The sequence below is a fragment of the Haliaeetus albicilla genome, chromosome 5 (assembly GCF_947461875.1).
Source record: "Haliaeetus albicilla chromosome 5, bHalAlb1.1, whole genome shotgun sequence".
NCBI lineage: Eukaryota > Metazoa > Chordata > Aves > Accipitriformes > Accipitridae > Haliaeetus > Haliaeetus albicilla.
Genome location: NC_091487.1, coordinates 8214740 through 8235875, shown reverse-complemented (window position 1 = coordinate 8235875; position 21136 = coordinate 8214740). Strand labels below are relative to the sequence as shown.

Sequence of the window (21136 nt, the reverse complement as noted above, 5' to 3'; positions counted from 1 at the left end):
ATGGACTGGCTAATGTAAAGTTAAATCTGCCTGGAGTTTTGATCTGGAGAAATTGTAGAAATAGGGAAGAATGAATATGTTTCTTGATTGAAGAAAATACCATGACACCTGATAAAATGTAGGGTAGGCATGGAGTCCTGTGGATGCTGAGGCTTGGGTACACAACAAAACCCAAGGGTCAGACGCTGGCCTGTTCTTCCTTAAATTTTATCAAGCTGCTCAGTGAGCAGCGGCATTAATGAAACATGGATTCCTATGGCTTTGTGCCCGCAGTTAGATTCGTTGGTCTCTAACAAGATGCAAACATTGATTCAAGATTTTTCTTCAGCTGGAGTAGAACACACACATACATATTCACATGCTGAGCATGGGTGAATAAGCCTTATTTGCTTAGGAGACAAGGGTAAAAAAGAAGTCAATTAAGTAAAGAAAAATTCATGGGGACAAAAGAAAACGTATTCTAATATCTGGTCAAGTTTCTAGTACCTATACTATATATCTGATCTAACCTTACAAATACTTCTATCTACCAAGATACTTCTAGTGTCTATTTTTTTCTAATTTTATGGGATTTTTTATTGTGTTTTTTTTTTAAACTGTCAATGGTTTGGCTTTATGTTTTGTTCCCTCCCAAGTTTCCGGTGGATTTGATCAGTTTAGTGAATGCTTTGTCAAGTATTTTGAGACCCTCAAGTGTAAAGAAGTATAAAATCCACAGAAGACAGCCATTAAATGCTGTATGTCACCTGCTGGCTGCAACATGTATCTTTTGCTGTGTACTCTGTGTCCTGAAACAGTTATGTGGTGGAAATACACTATCAAGATTATGTCTGTCGGACAGGGAGGCTTCAAAGCAGGGTTATCTGCTTTTGGACTGTGGTCCTGTGGGAGCACCCAGATGTGCACAGCATCCACGAGCGAGTTTGGTGTTGCAGTCTCTCATCGCCCAGGTTGTGCCCGTTGTATCTAGATATGTGAGCCAGACTTTGGCGAAACATAATCCTATAAAGAAATCTCTTTCCAAATCAAACCAGAGGACTTGTAATGTTGGTTTTTCCCCTGTGGGATGGGAAATTAAGAATTGCTTACGCTCCCATCCTTTCCAGGTGCTGGGGTGTGGTGGTGGTAGGGTGGCTGCCATGGGGGGAGCCCGGCGGGTTTAGGGGTCTGGTGATGTCTCCCCTTTTCCAAATTGGAGAAGGTGCAAGGTGTTGGGGAAACATCAATACAATGGGATGAGCTCCATTGAACCCTTTGGTTTCCAGGGGGTTAGGATGGCCCCTGTGTTAGTACGGGGGCTGTACCGAGCAAAGCTGGGCTGAGTCCCCGGTGCCGAAAAGGCTGCGGAAAGCCAGGCAGATTTTGTGTAATGCTCAGGTTTTACTCCGTGTCTCCTGCTGCTTGTAGCGAGGGCATCTCCCTTCGGGTAGGAAAGCAAATTTTTCAAGTTGGCATTTAGGCTTAAGAATATTTGTGATGGATTCAAATAAATTCTTTGAGCTTGAAAGTGTTAGATTTCACAAAATCTAAACTTCTGTTTCTCACATTGGTTGGCTTTTAAATATTTTTTAATCTGCTTTTCTATAGAAAATCCAATAATCTCCAGATTATTTTTTTCCAAATTCATGCTTATAGAGAAAAAAGAAATACTGTTTTTTTCAGTACACTTTCCATGTACAACGGAATAATGTTTGCATAATGTACAATCTAGTCACAGTTATAAATACCCTGAGAAGGGTGTGTGTAGCTTATGCAAACCCAGCGTCGCTTTTATGTGAAAATGAATGTGTGCACCTCAGTAATTGGCATAACCGTTCTTCAGCTATTATGAGGAAAATTTGTAAAAATCTCCTTAATTTTTTTTCCCCCCACAAGAACTGCTGAAAGGAATGTTTCCTATAATTTCTATACAGCAGTGATTGTTAATAGTTATATTTTAATAGCTTTTTAGCATCAATGAATGGGACTAGTTAGTTCCATAGCTGCAGTCAAAATGAAATTGAAAACTAACAGTAAAAATAAAGAAAACTCCAAAGATCATCACAGACTACAATTTGAGAACCTTTACTAAGTAAGAATATTATTTCTGAAACAAAATTAGGAATGTTTACGGTGTCAATGAACGTAAAATCCCACAACATTGTGTTTAAGTAAAATAGGTATTTCCTTCTTTGGAAACACCTTGCTAAAAGCAGGGATGGAAGAATCTTTCCAAACTAGTGAATAAAACTATTTTAGGACTAACTCATAATGTGTTGGTGCCAGTCCGTGCGTATAAACCGTAGGCACTGACCGAAAGAACAGATGACTGAAGCGATATTTAAACCTGAGTTCAGCCTCCTAGAAATACTCCCTGCCCATGTTTTGTATTTACAGCAATGGATGCTCGTTACTAGGATGAGCCAAACCCACCTATTTGTATTTTTAATAGACTGCCACTGAAATTCAATACCTGTTTTGTGTTATTTCAACGTCTGAGTCCCTTTGGCACTCGTCAGTTCCCCGATCGTGCTGAATTTCCACCTGGGTCACTTAACACCCGCGCTCCCAGGCGTGATGGGGCTCGTGGTGTACCACGAGATGCGGTGGGCACGTCTCGCCCCTCGCGGTGGGCACGTCTCGCCCCTCCCAGTGGCTCCTGGCGCTCTCTGTTCCTCATCCTAGGGATGCTGGCTGTGTCCTGCACAGCAAACTGGGACCTGCCAGGAGGAAAAATTTAATTGTCTTAAGCAAGAGAATCGTCATCAGCGTTGGGCACACATACAGTTCAGCATTTAAAACTCAGTTTGCGAGTTAATTTAAGGTTGATTTCAAGATATATGTTTATATACCTATAAACCAAAAATCAAACATGATACCTTGCCCAGGTGTTGTCAATGAATGAATCCTTTCTAAATTGTGAAAGCGTTGGTGCTTCTATCAGTACATTGGGGTGCAAGAAGCTACTTATGTTAGTAGGAGTTACCCTGTTTCATCATGATTTATTTTCTGATGCCCATTTTGATTTCAGTTCTCTCTGAAATTTCATGGTAGAATTTACCATCACGAATAACCGTCTGCATCCGCTGTGTAACATACGTAAGATTTAAATGTACTTTGCCACTGACAACACCCTTTCTCTCTCTCTCCTCTTTCTCTTTTCAGAATCCAGTTTTTTGTTGGGAAATGCCCAGATTGTGGACTGGCCCGTAGTTTATAGTAATGACGGTTTTTGTAAACTCTCTGGATATCATCGAGCTGACGTCATGCAGAAGAGTAGCACTTGCAGGTATGCCGACTGTCTGTTCACTGCCACTCAATGCACTTTTAAAATTATAATCTGCTGGGAAGAAGTGTTAGGTTTTGGGAAAAGGATTGATGTAAGAAAAGCATTGTTTTTCAGAAATTGAAGTACTTAAACAGGCTTTAAATGAATGAAACCAGCAACTTATCCGGGACATGGTAAAGCACTTAACGATGTGCATTCAGTTAAGCACATTGTTGACTAACTTCCAGTATGGTTAGTTCCACCAGGATTAACAAACTGCTCAAATACTTAATGTTAAGTCCTTTGCTAAATCTGGGGTAGTGGTTAGGATCCTGTAAGACTTAATCCTAAATAAAAGAAAGCTAAATTCATGTTGTTTATATTTTAATTTTGCTTAGAACATCTACAGATTTAATACATTTCACCCAAATCTGTTTTGAAAGCAAGCCAAATCTGCCCAGTTTGGAAGTTCCCGTCATCTTCTGGTAACTGCATAAATGCAATGAGCATTGCAGGAATAAAGACCGTTTGATGAAAAAGCTTTTAAAAAGTTTCAGCAGTGAATGAGGGTGAACTACAGGTGCCGCCCAAAGAGGGGGTAAATATTATGAGGATTTAGACCTTATTCTTTTCTCATTTGAAATTTATTTTGGCTAATACCAGTACGAATGTGCCCTAGCTAATGATCCAATAAAGAAAGTGGGGGTTTAGGTAATATATTTCAAAGGCTTTTTTTACTAGATTTTTTGTTAATTCTCCTGTTATCATGCTAGGAGGCAGTGGGCTCTTCTGTAGCCCATGTTGGTCCCTGTTATTACACACACACACACACACAGAGCACAGTAATGTGCAAACTGCATCTTTATTCTCAAGAGGGCGATTAAGCTGATGATATATTTACTCTGAGCATTGCAGCTTTATGGCTTTTTTCCTTTTGTTGGTGGTCTTTCAGGAGCGGGCAGCTGTGATTTATGGTTAGACATGCATCTGCGCCTTGTCTCCTGCATCCTTTAAAAGGAGATGCTTTGGGGAGAGACTAAATCCCTAATGCGTGTGCATGAGCAAAGTAAACCAGGGACAGAGGCAACAAGGAGTGGCTGAGATAGAAGTTTGTATAGGTTTTCCCTTTATGTGTTCAGGGAGCGACCAACTCCAGGGCACTGGGAGGAGGGGGCTGCGTATCTACAGCCGTGATTTTTGGGAGATGGGTGCTGCCAGACACTGATCGTTGACTGATGCTCCAGCTGGCAGGAACAGGGCAGGCAGGGAGCCTGTCCTTGGATGTCAGTCATCATTTTCTCCAAAAAGCAACATGTGCTGATGTGTGGTCACTGCTCTCTGCTTCCAGGAAGGGGAGGAAGCCTCGGGGGTCCGGGGTTGCTCTGTGCAGCCCCATGTCCTCTAATGGGCAATGGAGAAGAGATGGGCACGTGCTGCTGAAATGGATCATTCATTCACACAGTAGCAACAGAGTCGATAGACTCAGTGAGGCTGAAAGAAACAGCCTTATCGCAGCCATGCCGGATATACGTGCATGCTTTCCCCTTTGCTCTCTGCTATCCTGTATATTGAACTGTATATGTTTGCTGTGAGCCAGCACTTTTATAGTCTGTGCATGTTAAAATCATGAAAAATACAAAATTGGATTGTAGGAAAATGTTGGGGGACTGAAGGTTTAGAAATACCTCTCTGATAATAATTCCCCTGTGCCTCAAATACTGGGGGAGCCAAAAGGTTTATTCCATCTGAGTGCTTTTTGTGAGTATGATAGGCTCTAGTTACCATTTGTAAGGACCCTGTTTTGACCATGTTCATGTAGATCATGCACATGAATCATACAGATGCAAATTCAAGGAGGAATTATTGTGGAAAATGGAATTGGTAGCAGAGATTTTTTTTTTTTTTGTCATTCTATATATCCATCTCTGGATTTTGGAGAGGGCTCTACACTGAAAGCATGGCTAGTACTTCTTTTGTACCTGGGTCTTAGCTGGTAGAATTACATATGCGGTGTGATGTTTCCTGCTTCTTAGGAGACATCCCAGTCTTCGCAGATTAAAGGAGAGCTGGAGAGGTTTTTGGCATGGTCTGACATGCAGTGTGTAGCCTTCCAGAGCAATGTCTTTGGAGCTGCTCTCTAATAAAGAGCTTATGGAATGGAAAATAGTCTTGAAGGCCAATGCTGCCTGCTTAGGGTTACTCAGTAGAATGTCATTGGAGGCTTTTTGATATCTGGGGCTATTACTTGTATTATTTTCTGAGTTAGGCTCTCAGTCCGGATTTGCTATGTTGTGCCCAGATTATGTTACATTGTACATAAAAATTGCTTTATATATAATGTTTGCTTTACTGTTCTAAGGCAGGTGCTCTGGAATGAGTGCTCTGGTGCCACACCTTTATTGCAGGTTTTGGAAGGGTCTGTTTTTACAGCTTTTTAGTGCCAAAATTCCAACCGAATTAAAATAACACAGACACAAACAATGTAAATCTAGCCCCTGATTCGAGTTATTGTTGTTACTGATCCTGAGTGTGATAGAGGACGAATCAGCTTTCACCCATGCTTTTCTCCTGGGTACTCCAGCGAGTAGTCACTATATTCTGTTTCTGTCTGTCCCACCCCATACCCTACATTGGGGCTGCTCATATGTCATCATGATATTCAGTCTCAGGTGGTCCTGGCTGACACTGGTCACAGGGAGGGCTGGATGAACTGAAGGCACTGGAGGTGCGAGTGATTTTTGTTCCAGCGCAGGCAATGAGTTAGTCCTGCGACGAGCTGGTAATCCCTTTGATTTTGTACTTCTCGCATCTTTTTAATCAGCAACAATGTGCCCGTTGGCAGGAAAATCGCTTAGACATACCTCAGTACGAGTGCCAGACTCCCTAATTTCACGGGCACTATACAGAAGGCACAGTGTACATCGGGGTCAGGCTACGTGAATGTTGCGTGGTGGCAATCAGTGTGTGTTCTTTCTGGGTGCACATGGCACTGAAACTCGCACGTGTAGCTGGGGCTGATATACAGAATAATTGGTATAAGTGAGTGCTAAAATGCACAGGATTTTTAGGTGGAAGAACTTGTGTGCTGGTGAGGCATTTCTGTGCCAAATGAAAATGAGCTGACTCCAGAAGGAACAGGGCATCTGCAATTGTGACACCTCTAACCTTCAATCCACCATGCAGAAACCCGTGCCTGGAGGTGCACCAGTAGGTCAACCAGCATGTAGGAAAACCACTTGTTTCATGCCCAGTTGCCCACAGTCATGACAATGTATGCTTTCATGAATGCACTGAAAGAATAAACAGTCATAAAACATTAAAATCCAGTTTAATGTTGCAAGTACTATTCAGTGTTTTCTTAAATACTGTTGCTTATCAGTTAAGCTCTGTATTCTCATCAAGCCTTTGGAAGAGCAGGAAGCCCTTTGAGTAGCTCGTTAGTAGACCTACCCTGGCATTTTACGCTTGGCATTTGCGCCAGGTTTTGCTTCGCTTACCCGTCCTTGCACCCGAGAGCCTCGCACTGGGCTGGGAGTAGCTGGTTGCTGGTTTTTGTTTTCAAAGTGGAAACCTGCTCTTAAGCCCTCTTTGTGTGTTGCCTTCCAGCTGTACAGGGGTAGGGAATTGCATCTCCTTGCTGAAGCAGTTGTTTACAGGTAGTGTTTCCACTGAAACACTTGCAGCGCTCCAGTCAGCATCTCTGCTCTCCCTTGTTTTGATTTATTGCCTTTTCAAGTGGGATTAAAAAAAGTCTGTGAGTGAAATCTTGTGTCCAGTGAAGCTAATGGCAAAATTCCCACCGTGTTCAAAGAAATGGGATTTTGCATGGTGGGTACAGTGTGCTGGACTTGAAAAAAGTTAGATTTGATAGCTGGATGTTGCCTCCGTGACCTGATTTTTGCGTGTGTGAGAAGGTCTCCTTGCACTGCCAAAGCTGTGCAAAGAAACCTTGCTGAGTGTGCCAGTGGGACCCAGGTAGCTGCACAGTTTCTCCTTAAAAATTGTGCCTGCTCTTTAACTTGCAAAGTTCTGAAGCTATTGACGTGTATCTGCATTTGCTGTTCCTCCTGGGTAGATGTTTGTCTGTTGTAATTGATGCCTTTTCATCCAACGCTTCTGGATGAACAGAGCTGTAAATTGGATGTAGGATCATATGCCTTCTGTGCTTCACCTGTCCTCTATCCTGGATAATTCCTCCCAGACAGCTGTTAAATATCGCCCTGGCACACGCTGCAGACCTGGAGCTGTTCTGATGCTCTGGATCCTGACAAAGGACAGAAGAGCACGCTACAAAGAGCACACTACGCTTTTCTGTGCCAAGGGATGCTTTCAAAGGGAGGTGGGAGCCGAGGCATCTTAAATGACAAATGGTCTGTTTCAGAGATGGGGAAATTATCTAAGATTGTGCCTTTCTCTGAGTATTTCAGTAAGTCTTGTTTCTCTTTGATAAGTCTATTTTCTATGTAGTAAGATTCCCAGTAGCAGGGGGGGGTTGGTATTTATGCCTTGTACAGTTTGCACTGAAGGCACTCGACAAGCACTAAATAACAAAAAACATGAGGCAGAAAAAGACAGAGTGATTGACTGAAGAAGTAGGAGTCCCTCCATGTGTACAAAATAGGGCAGACTAAATTAAATTAAACCTGTGATAAGCAGAGATCTTATATAACTTATACAGTGAGTGGCTTTGATGTTTCTTTGGTGCTGTTAAAAATCGCCACCTGAAAAATGTTTTTATTATTCCACAAGCCTTTAAAATGTCTCTTTATATGTGAAAATAATGTAAGATTTGAGTGTTACAGGCTTACTGCAATAATAAGCTGCCTTTAATTTAAAACATAAAGTTGATTGATTGCATTCAGCAGTGCTAACTGGTATCGTCCACCACTCAGAACGCCAAGTACGATTTGTCATTTTAACACTAATTAGTGATGACTTTCTGTATTATAAGCCATGTAAAGTCAAGCACTTTAACAAATTTTTGGTATTTTTTTCTTCAGGACTAAGAGAAACATTGTTTTAAATCTGAAGAAAACAAAAAAAAAAGATAATTCAATTGCACAACAGGCTGCGTGAAAACTATCAGCTCTTATTTTGTCTTGCAGAGAGGAGAGCATTCTGCTTTACCTCATCAGTGCATTAAAACAGGCATAGATTAAAAAAAAAAAATCAAACTCTTTTTGGTGTCATCTCACGTATAAATGTATAAAAGGTTATCAGCTGAACTCAGGAAAGAAAGGCAGGTCATTTGAAAATGAGCAGTAGGCTGTGATTTGCATTTCCTAAAGACAGCTGTGTATGTTAATGATAAGCAGTACGTTAATGAAGCCTTGTGCCCTGGTAAAACCATTTCCTGATGTCAGTCACTGTAGTGGCGTTTCCATTACAGTGCTGTCCCAAAGGTAACAGTTATGACGTGTCGTTTATCAATAGCTTTCCCTGGGTTACCAGCGAAGAAGTGCCTGTAGTGACATAGAGATGTTGTAGTCTGCCCTGCGCCTGCCTCCATCACCCACGCTGGGCAGCACCTTCTTCTGGGAGCAGCCCCGTTACCTCCCTTGGTTGGCTGTGTAAAGAAAAGATTCATGGTTTGGCCTTCATTGAGTATTTTAATGCTTGCCGAGTCACTAACCACTATGCTGTTTTATTGTTTCTTTCAGAACACTAGACATAAAATAAATGTTTATTGAACCTTTGGAGGTCTGTTGATCAATAAAAGAGAAGCTGCATTGAAACCACAGAGGCACTGATAGCTTTTCTTTTCTCTTTCACATTCTCAGGGTTGTCTGTTGTAGGTCTCAGCTGAAGCTGACACTGTTTGTGAACAAATAAAATATATATAAAAAAGTCTGTTCAATTGAAAGTATATTCATCCAAGTATCTGAAAGCTTTTATCCCATGTTCCATTTTCCTTCAGTTCTGTAATTGGGAATTTGCACAGAGTGGCCTTCGCTTATTTTTAATCCAGGGAAGAATAACAATAAAAGACTGGCTGTTTCCTTACAAAGGCTTTCAAAAGTAAGGTCAGGGGGTTGGGTTTCCTTACGCCAGCTGAAAGTCTGACCTGGAAAAGAATGCAAAGATGAGATGGTCAAGTGGCAAGAAATAGCAGAGTTAAAATTACATTTTTATATTCTCAGCCTGCAGAGGGATGAGTCTCCAAAAACATTTGAATGTTTTCCGTATTTTCACTGAAATATTAAAGAAATGCGGTATACAATAGGGAAAATGAGGGTGAATTTGGTTATGTTTGGCACTGAGACAACTCACACGCTTTCCGTGCTGAATTTTCAGAGCATTACAGTCATCACTTCTTATTGGTTAAATCCTACCTCTATTTGTAACCAGTATTTAGGAAAAGGATTCCGATTATCTTATTGTCCCAGATGTATCTTGACAAGATTAGATTTGTAACCATCGATTCAGCCAGCAGCCTTTACTTGTACTAGCTTCCATTCCTCCTCCAGAAGCCTTTTCAAGAGGATTGAACAAAATTTGGGAGGTTTTAGAGGTTTTGTTCAGTTTTGTCTATTTTGACAGCAGTATTCTCATGGCCTGCAGCTGTGGCAGTAATGGTTTTATAAGCTATCAGCTCTTTTTCTAACCATATATCCTTAAAGATATGCTCAGAAAAGCACTTAATGAAACATTACAGTACATTTGTTTACTGTCATTTATAGTAAAAAGGTGGTCATGGTTACTCACTATTGTAGGTTTCCTTGTGAGCCTCTAAATATTTAAATGAAGTGTAAATCATGTTTAAACTTTAGTAAATGACAGTTAATAGCATCTTCAATGCTTATGTTCTTTAAGGTGACTGTAACAAAACTGTTGCTTGTTCAGAAAAAAGAGAAACCTTTTTTCTTTTTCAGTTTTATGTATGGTGAACTGACAGACAAGAAGACCATTGAAAAAGTCAGACAGACTTTCGACAACTATGAGTCAAACTGCTTTGAAATTCTCCTCTACAAGAAAAACAGTACGTATATATTTGTGTATGGTGTTGGGAGGGATGAAGCATATTTAAAGTATATAATAGACTAAAATAAATTTTCATTTTGACATATGGGTAAATTTGGGGCAAGATTTGGAGAAGAAACAGGTATTTTGGTTGCCACAGCTCAAGAAGAGATCTCTTTTTTTCAGGACAAGTGTTCAGATTGCCAAGAATAGTAGTTGTTCCCTGCTGTCTCTAGTCTGACTCCTTCTTTCCAAAATATATTTAGTTTTGAGGATTGTTTCCCTGAAGGGAAACTGACTGGGTTAAGTGAAAAGAAATCCTGAATGAGGTTCCCCCACATCCCTCAGGAAACACCCCCATGTCTGCACAAGTGAGAACCCAGACCCTGACTGCCTTGAGTGGATGCTCCCAGCAGTGTCAAGATGCCTCTGCGGTGTGTAAACCAGCACGTATGGGCTCTGGGCAGAGTACTAAATTTGGCATATAATGCAGGGTTTAATTAGAAAACCAGGGAATTCTGTAGCTTCATGAGGTGTAGGACCTAAGTCCCTTCCTCTTGGTGGCATTGGGTTTACAGGAGGTTTCCAGAACCAGAGAATATTTTCTTCATTTTGTCTTAACCATGAGTCATGCCAGTCACATTTTTTGTCCTAACATGTATGTGGGTAGTACTACTTATGGCTTATCAATGTTATAGCACATACTAAACAAAATCCGTACTGTTGTGTGGTCTCAGGCTGGGATTGTGCAGTGTGGACATCTCTCCCGGGCTGGCGGTTGAAATTCCTGCTGTTGTCAGTGGAGATGAGTAGTCTCCTCCACTGGCACAGGCCATCTTCCCAAGGTAGAAAACCAAAACTATCAGATGAAACGTACTCCAGAAAAGCTGGTTCCTCTGCCCTGAGCAGAATGAGTCTACCTGACTGGGTCGGTGGCCTTGTGAAACGCAAGCTAAGAACAATCCTGATGGAGATGTTCTCTTCAGTTTGGCTTTCATTCCCTAGTAGAGGGTGCAGGTCCTGTGGGGCTGGGGAGCTTTCCCCCTGGTTCAGCTGCCTGGAGCCCAGTAGCTGAGGCCATGCTCCCCCCGGGTGAATTTCGGTGCTGGCATGGAGCGCCTTGCTGCGCTGAGGCTGGAGGTTTCCCCAACATGCTGTGGCTGAGGGAAGGTAATGGTGTGCCTTAAGAAAAAGCTAACTGTGCCTGGCTGCCCCATTTCACTGGAAACTCATATAAACCTTTCAGGACATTGAAGAGAGCATCCTGGATCTCTTGATCTTGATTCTCTCATCTTCTTGAAACAAACTCACATGCATTATGCTTTACTTCCACTTTCCCTTTTTAGACTAAATCTTTCTGTATGTGCACTTAAACAGTAGGAAATGTCTTCAGATTTCTCCAATTCTGCCTGCTTCAAAGCATTTTAGCCAACGTTTTAATTAAAAAGAGAAGCAAGAGCAGCTCTGAAGTCCAGCTGTTTCTGCAGGTGCCCAGGAGAGCCCTCCAAATGACCTCTTTCAGTTCCTCAAGCATGTGGATGTGTCTGTTCTTGAGATTTTCTGCTTCTCTGCCTGTTTCCTGTGCAGGTCACCTGGATGGTCCCTCACATTAGGGGAATTCCCTGGGACCGACTGGTGTTGGCTACCTTTGCAGGTGGTGGTGCCCAGCACCGCCATGCCCAATGTCTGTGTGATTTCTGAAGAGGATCCCAGAGACCCAGGGCTCTCCCTGACCCTGGTTTTTCTTATTAACTGGGCTGGCAGCTCCTGCTCTAGCATGGGCCAGTCCTGAACTAAATTCCTTTCTATTTTATTCAAGTATAAGAAGAGGAAAGCCTTCTCTTGGTGACTTTTCTATAACAAACCAGTCGCTTTTTGCTTTGGGTTGTGGATTGTCTGCTGGAGCTTGCTGATGCTTCAGAGATTTATTGAGCTGCAGTTGCCTTAATAAAATCTTCACCTTTGCCCAGATCTCCAAGCCTATACTTTCCATAACTTACACAGGATTACAGAAGGACTTTATGGAAAAGTACTCATATTTCTTTTCAGGCTTGAGTCAGTTCCCATCCATAACATCTGTTGCCAGCTTTCTTCTCCATCACCCGAAGCCCAGAACTTCAACCTCTTGCTAATGCGAATAGGCTGACCTTTTGGTTCCAGTTCAGCAGCTGGTGTGCCCAGGGTTTGCTTCATTTTGTCATACTCTGAGCCTTGTGGAAGAAGGGCCTTCAAGAAACTGCCTGCTTATTCTCCAGGCTGAATATTGGAGCAGATAAAGAAATAAAGAATAGTTATCTGTTGGTATGAATATACTTCTGCAAAATGTAGACAGTTACTCTGTGAAAGGGCTTGTGTTTACCACCTGCAGAGAACCTGCACGGAGCTTGCGGTGCTCTCAGAGCACCCTCCCACCCACATTTTCAAACTGTAGGTCCAGACGTGCTGTGTATTTTTCATGATGTGGCACAACCCTTTTTTTTCTCATCCATTCCTTTATGCTTTTGGCAGAGGGAGATTTTGAGATTTTTCAGGTTGCTTTCTCATCTTTCTTTCCTTTGGCACAGAGATGATCTTTAAGAGCTGATGTTCTCCGGCAGCATCTGTACAACTGCTGACTTCACACACCCCCATGGCGTTTTAACCCAGCTTGCAGGTTTCAGGTTCAGACCTGAAAGTTTGCTATAATTTTCTTCTTTACTGCATTCCCTCATATATAGTCCTCAGCTCTACCCACCCAACTGTTCAGCAACCATGTTAGGTGTGCATATATCTATATCTATGTATGGTAATACTCAGGAAACCTCTTTGCCTGCTTTTGCCCAGATTGCTGCTTCTACAGCAGCAGCCACCTTGCCTCCGTTTTTGATTTTTATCAGTGCTGTTGTACAGGTTATTTTGTCTACTTACTTTCAGAGCTTTTCAAAGGGTGCTGATGAGTTGCTAGGTGAAGTGCAGTATTACTCCAGAGAGCTGCAGCACTCTGTTTTAGAAGTTATGAAAAAAATCTTTTATCTTGGGTTAGCAACCAGGAATTGAGATAATCAAGTAGTCAGCATAATGGCTTTGGAATTATCACAAAAAGTAGTCCCCCATCTCTCCTACTTCTCCAGTTTACTGCTAGCAAGTTACTGGTTTAATCCCAGTTCAGCAATGCTGAATTTTGTTTCAAAACCTTGTGGATTTTAACCTTCGCTGCAGTAGTCGTAGTCCAAATGGGCTTTGTTGCCCTCTGGGCATCTATCCTGCAGTTCCTGGCACAGCTCCCAGATGTGGTGCATTAGAGCAGATTTGGGGGGGCCAGGGATGCCCGTGGCCTGACAGTGGGCAAGCGGCTTGTCTCAACGTGTCAGCTCTCAGGCTGGCATTTAGGCAGCTCAGAAGAAAAGCCATTATGTCAACTGGCTGAAATCACATGCAATCCCAAAGGTAATTAGCTGGCTGTGAAGGCATTTATAGTGCAGTGTGTATAGGTGCAAGTTTGGGAGGGAGAGGACACAGCTGTGGGCATGGAGCTTTGCTGGATGGAAGGTATCTCTGATATTCACATCCCTGCAGGTGAACAGCTTGTTTCTTAGCAAACTGCTTAGTCTTTTAGGATTTCGCCCCTTACAGGGCAGACCTGCATGTACCTGGGGGACTGCCATGTGTGTTTCAGTGTAGGAGGAAACAAGACCAGTTTCAGCTCCTGTGCACCTGCAGGAGCCCTGTGTGAACAGTGAGGATTTACCAAAAGCCATGCTAACCACTCCAACACCGTAGGTGTTTTTTGGCTGTTTATTTGATGAGTGGTAGGATTCAAAAAATATTTTGTGTTTATTTCAAAAGCTAAATAGAGATAACTGCCTTGGGAGAGTGCTCCACTGGTCAGGACAATGAGGAGGTGGAGGGTATGACCTGAAATAGAAAAAGGAAATCAAATCTCCTGATTTGTCCTGATAGGAGATTTAGGGTCTATGTCTATGTTAGCTCAGGTCCTCTTAAATAGCATCAAATTTGGAGCATTTGACAGTATACTCCATCTGTTTTGGATCTGATAGCTCCATATTATGTGAAGGAATCAAAGATACCATCCATCCATTTTTTCTCGCCTTCCTACCTTGCAGACACTAAGTTTGTGGACATGCTGGGAAAAAACAAGAGCAAGAAGGAAAGAATAATATATTTTATTTCAGAATGGAGATTTATAAAGCCTCCTGTCTCTGCTTATCATCTAATTAGATTAATGAAGCTGTAAAAATGGGAATATGTTGTTTTCCTTTGAGGAGGTAAAATTAAAAGATCTGGAAGATGTAGAAATATTGAGATATGGTCCTAAACTACATGTGTGTTATAATAACATAAATGATGAAGTATTCTCTGTATGGGCTGGGGAAAGTTTGTGCTACACCACAGTTCAATGTTACTTTTTTCTCTGCTTCAGGAACCCCAGTTTGGTTCTACATGCAAATTGCACCTATAAGAAATGAGCATGAAAAAGTGGTTTTGTTCTTGTGCACTTTTAAGGATATCACTTTGTTCAAACAACCGATTGAAGATGATTCAACAAAAGGTAAATATGAAATTTTGCTTTTTGTAAATGATAAAGTACATGCTTGAGCTTAGTCCTGTGACAGGGACATGTCATGCCTGTGATCTGTGTCTTGAATTCAGGAAATGTTGTGACCTGTCAGAGTTTCAATGCCACTCTCCTAAATTATTGCTTAAAAATAAAAGATGAATCACCATGAGTAGAAATTCCCTAACAACGTTTTGCCAGTCACAAGCCTTCCCATCTCTTTGTAATTTCACTACTTCGCTACAGCTGGCATTTGCTAAATATTACATAGTTTTGAGTAATTTTAATGCTGTGTTGTTTGGGGAGACCTTTCTTCTAAGGGACTGGTATCTTCTTTTCAGAAAAAAATAATTTCAGCTCCTTTGTGCTGAGGTGTTGATATTTCCTCCCTTTCTCACTCTTGGAGATGAAATGCAAAAGAAACAGCTATTTGGGTCCTTTATCACTGGTTAGCGATCATAACTGCACGGCAGCAGACGTCATACTTGTTACTTAATAGCTGCTGGTGATGGTGTTTGTTGAGATGTGCCGTGCTCTCATCGCCTAACAACCCATGGCCAGACCCACAGCCTTGCACAAGAGAGAATTAGTGGAGAAAGGTACAGAGGATCTAGCAGCATCCTCTGCTTCGGCTATAAGACGTGTGTCTTGTGTCGGGTTCATATGTGTATTGCTTTTGGTAAAATAATGCACACTTACCTAAAGAAGGGCATTTATGCTACAGCATCCACATCTCGTCTTCTCTTGGAAGTTGCCTTCTGATCATCAATTCCTTGCTATATTTTTCTCTTCACCCTTGGAGAAGGCTTGATTTCTCAGCGAGAGCCGTGTGTACTCTAAGCCATCTTCTTTAGAATAAACTTGGTTTACTTGAATGCAAACAGGATTTAAACTAATTTCCTATTAGCCAGATAACACTTATTATATGTGTTTGGACAACTGAAAAGTGGATTTGTAAAGGCAGACGTAAAATAAACCAAAAAGCCTCTGTTTGGACTAACAGCAAATATGAGAATTCTTTTGTCTAGAGAGTATTATCCATAAAGTTATAAGATCCTGATACAGGAATACCTTCTCAGCCATCATAAGCTTTACTGCCTCTACAATTTAGTTAGCAACCTGAAAATGTTCCTTTACTTCACTTTCAGCTCCATAACGTGGAGTTCTGCCTGGAAAGAATCTGAATTTTTTAAGATAAATGCCAGTTAATTGAAAGGACTAATTGTAGAGGTCTGAAGGCATGGGACTGGCTCCTTGCTGTGTTGTATATAATACGTAGTGGGATCTCATCAAGGAAAAAGCCAGTCTTTGCAAGGATTGTCTTGCAGGATTTCCTATTTGATGCTTTCTTGGGGGACTGAGATGTATCTCACATGGAACCAGCCCCCAACCCCCCCCCCCCCCCCCCCCCACTTTCACCTGCTCTGCCCCACTTTCCACAGTACAGGGTTGCATTGAGGAGTGTGTGGCTGCAGCAGGACAGGGAAAACGTATTGAAGGTGGCTCCCAAATGCAGAAATGATGAATGTTGCCTCCTTTGGATTCTTGGCCTGGGAGATTGGTACTCTGCTGCCTTCCCTGGGGAGGCAGGGATGTGGGGGGTGGGCTGAGCTCTCCCCATCCCTGTCTTGTGGCTGAGGAGGAGAAGAATCCACCTGACATCCATTATAGGAAAAGTATATGTTCCCATAGGAAAGAGCAATAGCTGTGAAGTGCGTAACTTGTATACTGCTGTTCTCCAGTGAAGGGTACCATTGGTTAAAATGCCAGGTATTAACTATGAACATTGCAAAATATTGTCGTCAGCAACAGGAGAGGTTTGACTGCACGGTTAAAAAGCACTTACTTCTGTCAAAGTCATACTTTAAAAAAAACCACCACAATGCAAAACACAGCAGAAGTCAGTACAGCCACATCTCTCAAGTGCCTTTAAGGCATATGATTGGAGTCTTAAGAATTTGCTTAGGGTGCTTTGATTAGAACATTGATTAACATTGATCAATACATCCAACAAGCTCCATAATTACAAATGATTGACCCGATCTTTCTTCTACTTTTGCATAAATTAGAGCTTGTCTTTTGTATGCTTCATGTAAAAAAATCATATTCAAATATTTGCACCATTTTACTACAGGGATGGGAAAACAGCACTGTTGCATTACCCTTTGTGTCTCAACTGGGTGGATATGCGGGATCCCACGGCACTGGGATCACAGCGTTGTTTTGTCAGTTAGTGCTATGAGAGATGCATAATTCATTGTCCTTGCAGATAACATTACAATGTGCTTAGAAGCTGTCAGGCCACTTTCTTTTTGAATTACGAGATTGGTAAACATATACATTACAATTTGGTGGAGAATTTTTAAACTTTTGTAAAAAGCATTTCAATAAAATACTGCTGTTGAGTGCTGGGATTTGTCACTGAAAGGGCTATTTTTTTTTCTTTTTAAAAGAAGGATTTTTCTTCAGAAATTCTGCCAGGACCATGCAATACATAATACATAAGTAACTGTGGTGCAGATGAGTTACTGTCTATTACTTATGGGAGCAGTAAATTTGAGATAAAAAATTCAAGAGAAATAAAATATTGATGCCATTATGCAATAATCTCTCTGTACCAATATATTCTGCACTGTTCGAAGGTATGTTGCTTTGTTGTGAAGCTTCAGTATATCACGCTCCTACAAGGTACAAGGATTTGGTATTTAAATCATAACGATGGGTGTATTTACACTGCAGGGTGTCTGTGTGTCCTGGCTTCTGGAAATAAATGGTTGGGTTTGCCAGATCTGCTTGCGGTGACTGCAACGCACTCAGCATCTCGTGTAGACCTTGCAAGGGAACAGCGGTTTTGGGGGACAGGGAGCAGTGCCCCGGTGCTAAGGATGCAGAACTGCTCGGAAGTGTTGAGGAGTTTGTATTTGTGAAAACAGGACGTACAAATAGAAGAAAACAGTTGTCTTACTACAAAGCACATTGCAAGGGAGAGGAGGGATTTTTTTCCCTGATACGGGCTCAAAAACATGCTTGTTTACAGGCTCAGTACAAAAAATATAGTTGACATCACTGGGACTAGCCCCATGCGAGCAAGAGGAGTTAGGTCTGGGGCACTGCGACAGATGGTGTGTGTCTCTGCTTACCTGTGGGCTCACCGTTTGCTGTGTGTTAATGCTGTCAGAAAGGAGGAAGAGGAGGAGGAGGGGACTTTGCTTGCAGGAGGGCGTAAAAGCAGTGAAAAATTTTCCCAGGTCGCCCAGGAGACTCTGAATTTGTTGCAGTCCAGAAGGCTGTTGAAACTTACTGGACTGAAAGCAAGACTGGAGAAAACTGATATATAAAAGCTACCTTCCTCTAATAAAATATAGTGGCAGAGATCAAAAAACCTTGTTTTCTGAGAGGGTACAGGTGGTTCGACACTGAAGATTTGACTGACTTGTTTTCTTGTTACCCATGCTGGTATCTATTACCACTGGGCGATGTGTGGGAGACCTATAATGTATAGCAATGTAACAGTGACCAAAAAGTACTGTTGTATCCCTGTAAATGGAAAATTACTTAAAAAGTGTCTAACCATGCAAAAGTGTAAAAAAAAAAAAAACCAAAAAAACAAAAAAACCACACCAAAACAACAAACCCCAGCATCTCAAGCAGACGCAGTGAAGATGATAATGGAAGGAAGCATCAGCCACCTGGTTGACATGTTCACCCCTGGGTGGAGATGCCATGGGCAGTTGTGCAGGTCTGGAGGGGAGGGACAGCACCCTCCATTGAGTGGGTTTGTGGTTTGTAGTGCCTCAGCTCCTGAGTCAGTGGCTGGATGAGCTGTGGATGGTGGCAGTGTGGGAGAAGAGGCGTGAGAATTAGTGATGGGGCAAGAGATGCCACAGGAGATGATGGCTGCGCTTGGTGGTCACTGGGACAACGGCTTATTTTCCAGTGAAGGAGCTGTGCTATGTTCGTCTGGTCTCTTTTTCTTTCCTTTTCCTGCTCCTGCTCCTCTTTGGTAATATGAACATTTGTCTGATCTGGATTCAGTATCAAGCAATAGGTCCTACCTGTGGTGGTGGAGGGCCACATCACCAGGTGTCCTGGCTGAATGCATTACACAGCAGAGGTGGAAGGCCATTACAATCATATGAAAGACTGTATTATGTATTTTCTTCTAGAGAATAAACCCCAAGGAATCTTTTTTATTTTTTTTTTTATGTTTGTACCATTGTAGGGTCACAGTTGGATGCTTTTATCAGCTTGCTGTGCTTTTATTCTGTCTTTACCCAATGGCCTTTTAAAAACATCTGAAGACTTTCAATCCCTCCAAAGACACACAGTGGTAATAATCTTATGTTTATTTGTCAGAAAAAAATGAAGCCATTTTTCTGGGCCCTAACTATTAGAAGAGCAAATCGGGCCACTTAAAATGTTAATGCCATTTGAAGCCAGGAGTGCTGTAGATTAGATTGAACTGAAAGTTTAAGGATAGAAAAAAAGACTGGCATTTTTTGGCTAATAGTGGAATTTCACCTAGTTGTGCTATGGCTTTATTCCCTTTGTTATCATCAGTGAAGAAGAAATGTGGCCTCTGGGTAAACTTGCAAGTTTTTTCGGCTTGGATTCTCACTGGTTATCTTGAGTCTCTTCTGAGTGAAATATCAGGCTTGTCACCTGCTGGAAGTGACTGGGAAGGTCTGGTGAATACTGATGGGATGCTGAATTAGGATGCAAAGTTGTGTTAATGAGGCCCGTACAACCCAGGACTGTGTGCTGTTAACAGATGGGATCAGGAGATGGCACAACAGTATCCCGAAGTTGTTGGGGTTTTTTTCGGTTTCGGTTGTGGTTTTTTTTTTTTTTCCCCTCACTTGACAAAGCCAGACTTTGATAATCAAGACTGTCTGGGACAATGCTGTAATGCTTCCAGTGATATAACTCTTTATGGTTATATAACTCTATATAATGATACAACTCTATCTCGGAGTGTGACAGGGCTATAAAAAGTGTAGTAGTTGCCGAAATACGCACTTATGCTTGCTAATCCTTGCTAAGCCTATAATTCTGATCCTTTTTTATCTTTAATAAGTGCAAGTTATTAAGCATATATAACTAGTTGCACATGGGAACTTTTTTCCTTGATGGGGTATCAATCCTGGTGATAATAGAAGAAGTGGGTGGAGGGATTAGAGCATGAAAATGAGGTTTCTACCTTTAGCTGAAGCACAGTGTACCCTGTTGAATACATCACCTTGACAGTAATCCATAACAGTAATTTAACAGGTCACAATTTGGATATCCTTACCATGTTTTTATTGCGCTTTACCATGGCTGTAATAACAAGGGTCTCGGTGCTATAGAGACCCACGTGTTCTGGTGCTGTTTTCTATTGCTCTGATCTGAAGAGTTTTAACCCCCAGTGCCTTCAGGCACCAAGGAGATCACCTCCGTCTCTCCGTTCTCCCCTGGGTCTAGAGTGCAGCATCCAGGGACACCTGGGCCTTGAGAAAGGACTTTGTGGGGGATGACAAGAGAAGTGATCATTTGCCAGGACTCCAGGTGGGCTTCCTGCATCAAGAATAGACAACTTGGAAGAATGATGCCAAGATACAGTCTCTTGGGATTTGAAACCATCCATTTTGGATGGGCACAGCTTGCTAGTAACCAGGAAGACCTTCTGAGGTCGCTTTGCTCCTGTTCCTGCAGGACAAGCATCCCTGTTACTGTCTTCAGTGACATGCTGCTGGCACTTTTAGCGGAGACTGCAAAGGCTGAACAGTCATGAAGAAGTAGTTGTGTCCTAGGGGTGACGCTCTGAGGCCTTATTTCTGCCCTCCCCTCCTTCTTGCTTTGTTGTTAGAGACCCACCATGATGAAGAGAATTTCCATATCCAGGGCTGTTTAGTTTCCCTCACAGAAAACAAGTACTTTTCTGAATCTGGTATTGCCTTTGGAGGCCTTTGTGTGCTCCATCAGCAACCCACAATGCACATTAACTGTCCGTAAATTTCTACAAGTTGAATGTGCAATGAAGAAGAAATCCCATTGAAATCAAATCTAACCCTGTGAGAGATTGAATTAAACTGGAGATTGATCTTTAAAGCAGTAACTGTAGATGGTTATACTTTCTATGTAGAAAACTGAACACTCGTAAGCCATATATAAAATAATAAGTATTAATAGAGTTAGAGAGTTTAAGAGTCTAATCTGTATATCACAGGGCATTGCATTTCACTAAGGTAGTCCTCTGCAGAACCCATGAACTTGTGTGTAACTAAACCATCACCTCCAGACAAACATCCAGTATTGATTTAGAAGTCTGAAGAGACTGAGGATCCACCACATTCCTTCATGTTTTTCTTACTTTTTCATTACACTTTTGGCTT

General features: G+C 41.9%; 1 protein-coding gene across 2 annotated transcripts in view; it reads left to right on the top strand.

Moving 5' to 3' along the window:
- Positions 1–21136, top strand: part of KCNH5 (potassium voltage-gated channel subfamily H member 5) — a 172435-nt gene that overhangs the window by 10473 nt on the left and 140826 nt on the right. For both annotated transcript variants that reach the window (XR_011324618.1, XM_069783228.1), the window contains exons 2-4: positions 3145–3268; positions 10120–10226; positions 14628–14756. Coding sequence is in view for 1 of the 2 variants with exons in the window: in XM_069783228.1 (XP_069639329.1) it covers positions 3145–3268; positions 10120–10226; positions 14628–14756 (360 nt within the window). In the remaining variant the exon portion in view is untranslated. The remainder of the gene's footprint in view (positions 1–3144; positions 3269–10119; positions 10227–14627; positions 14757–21136) is intronic.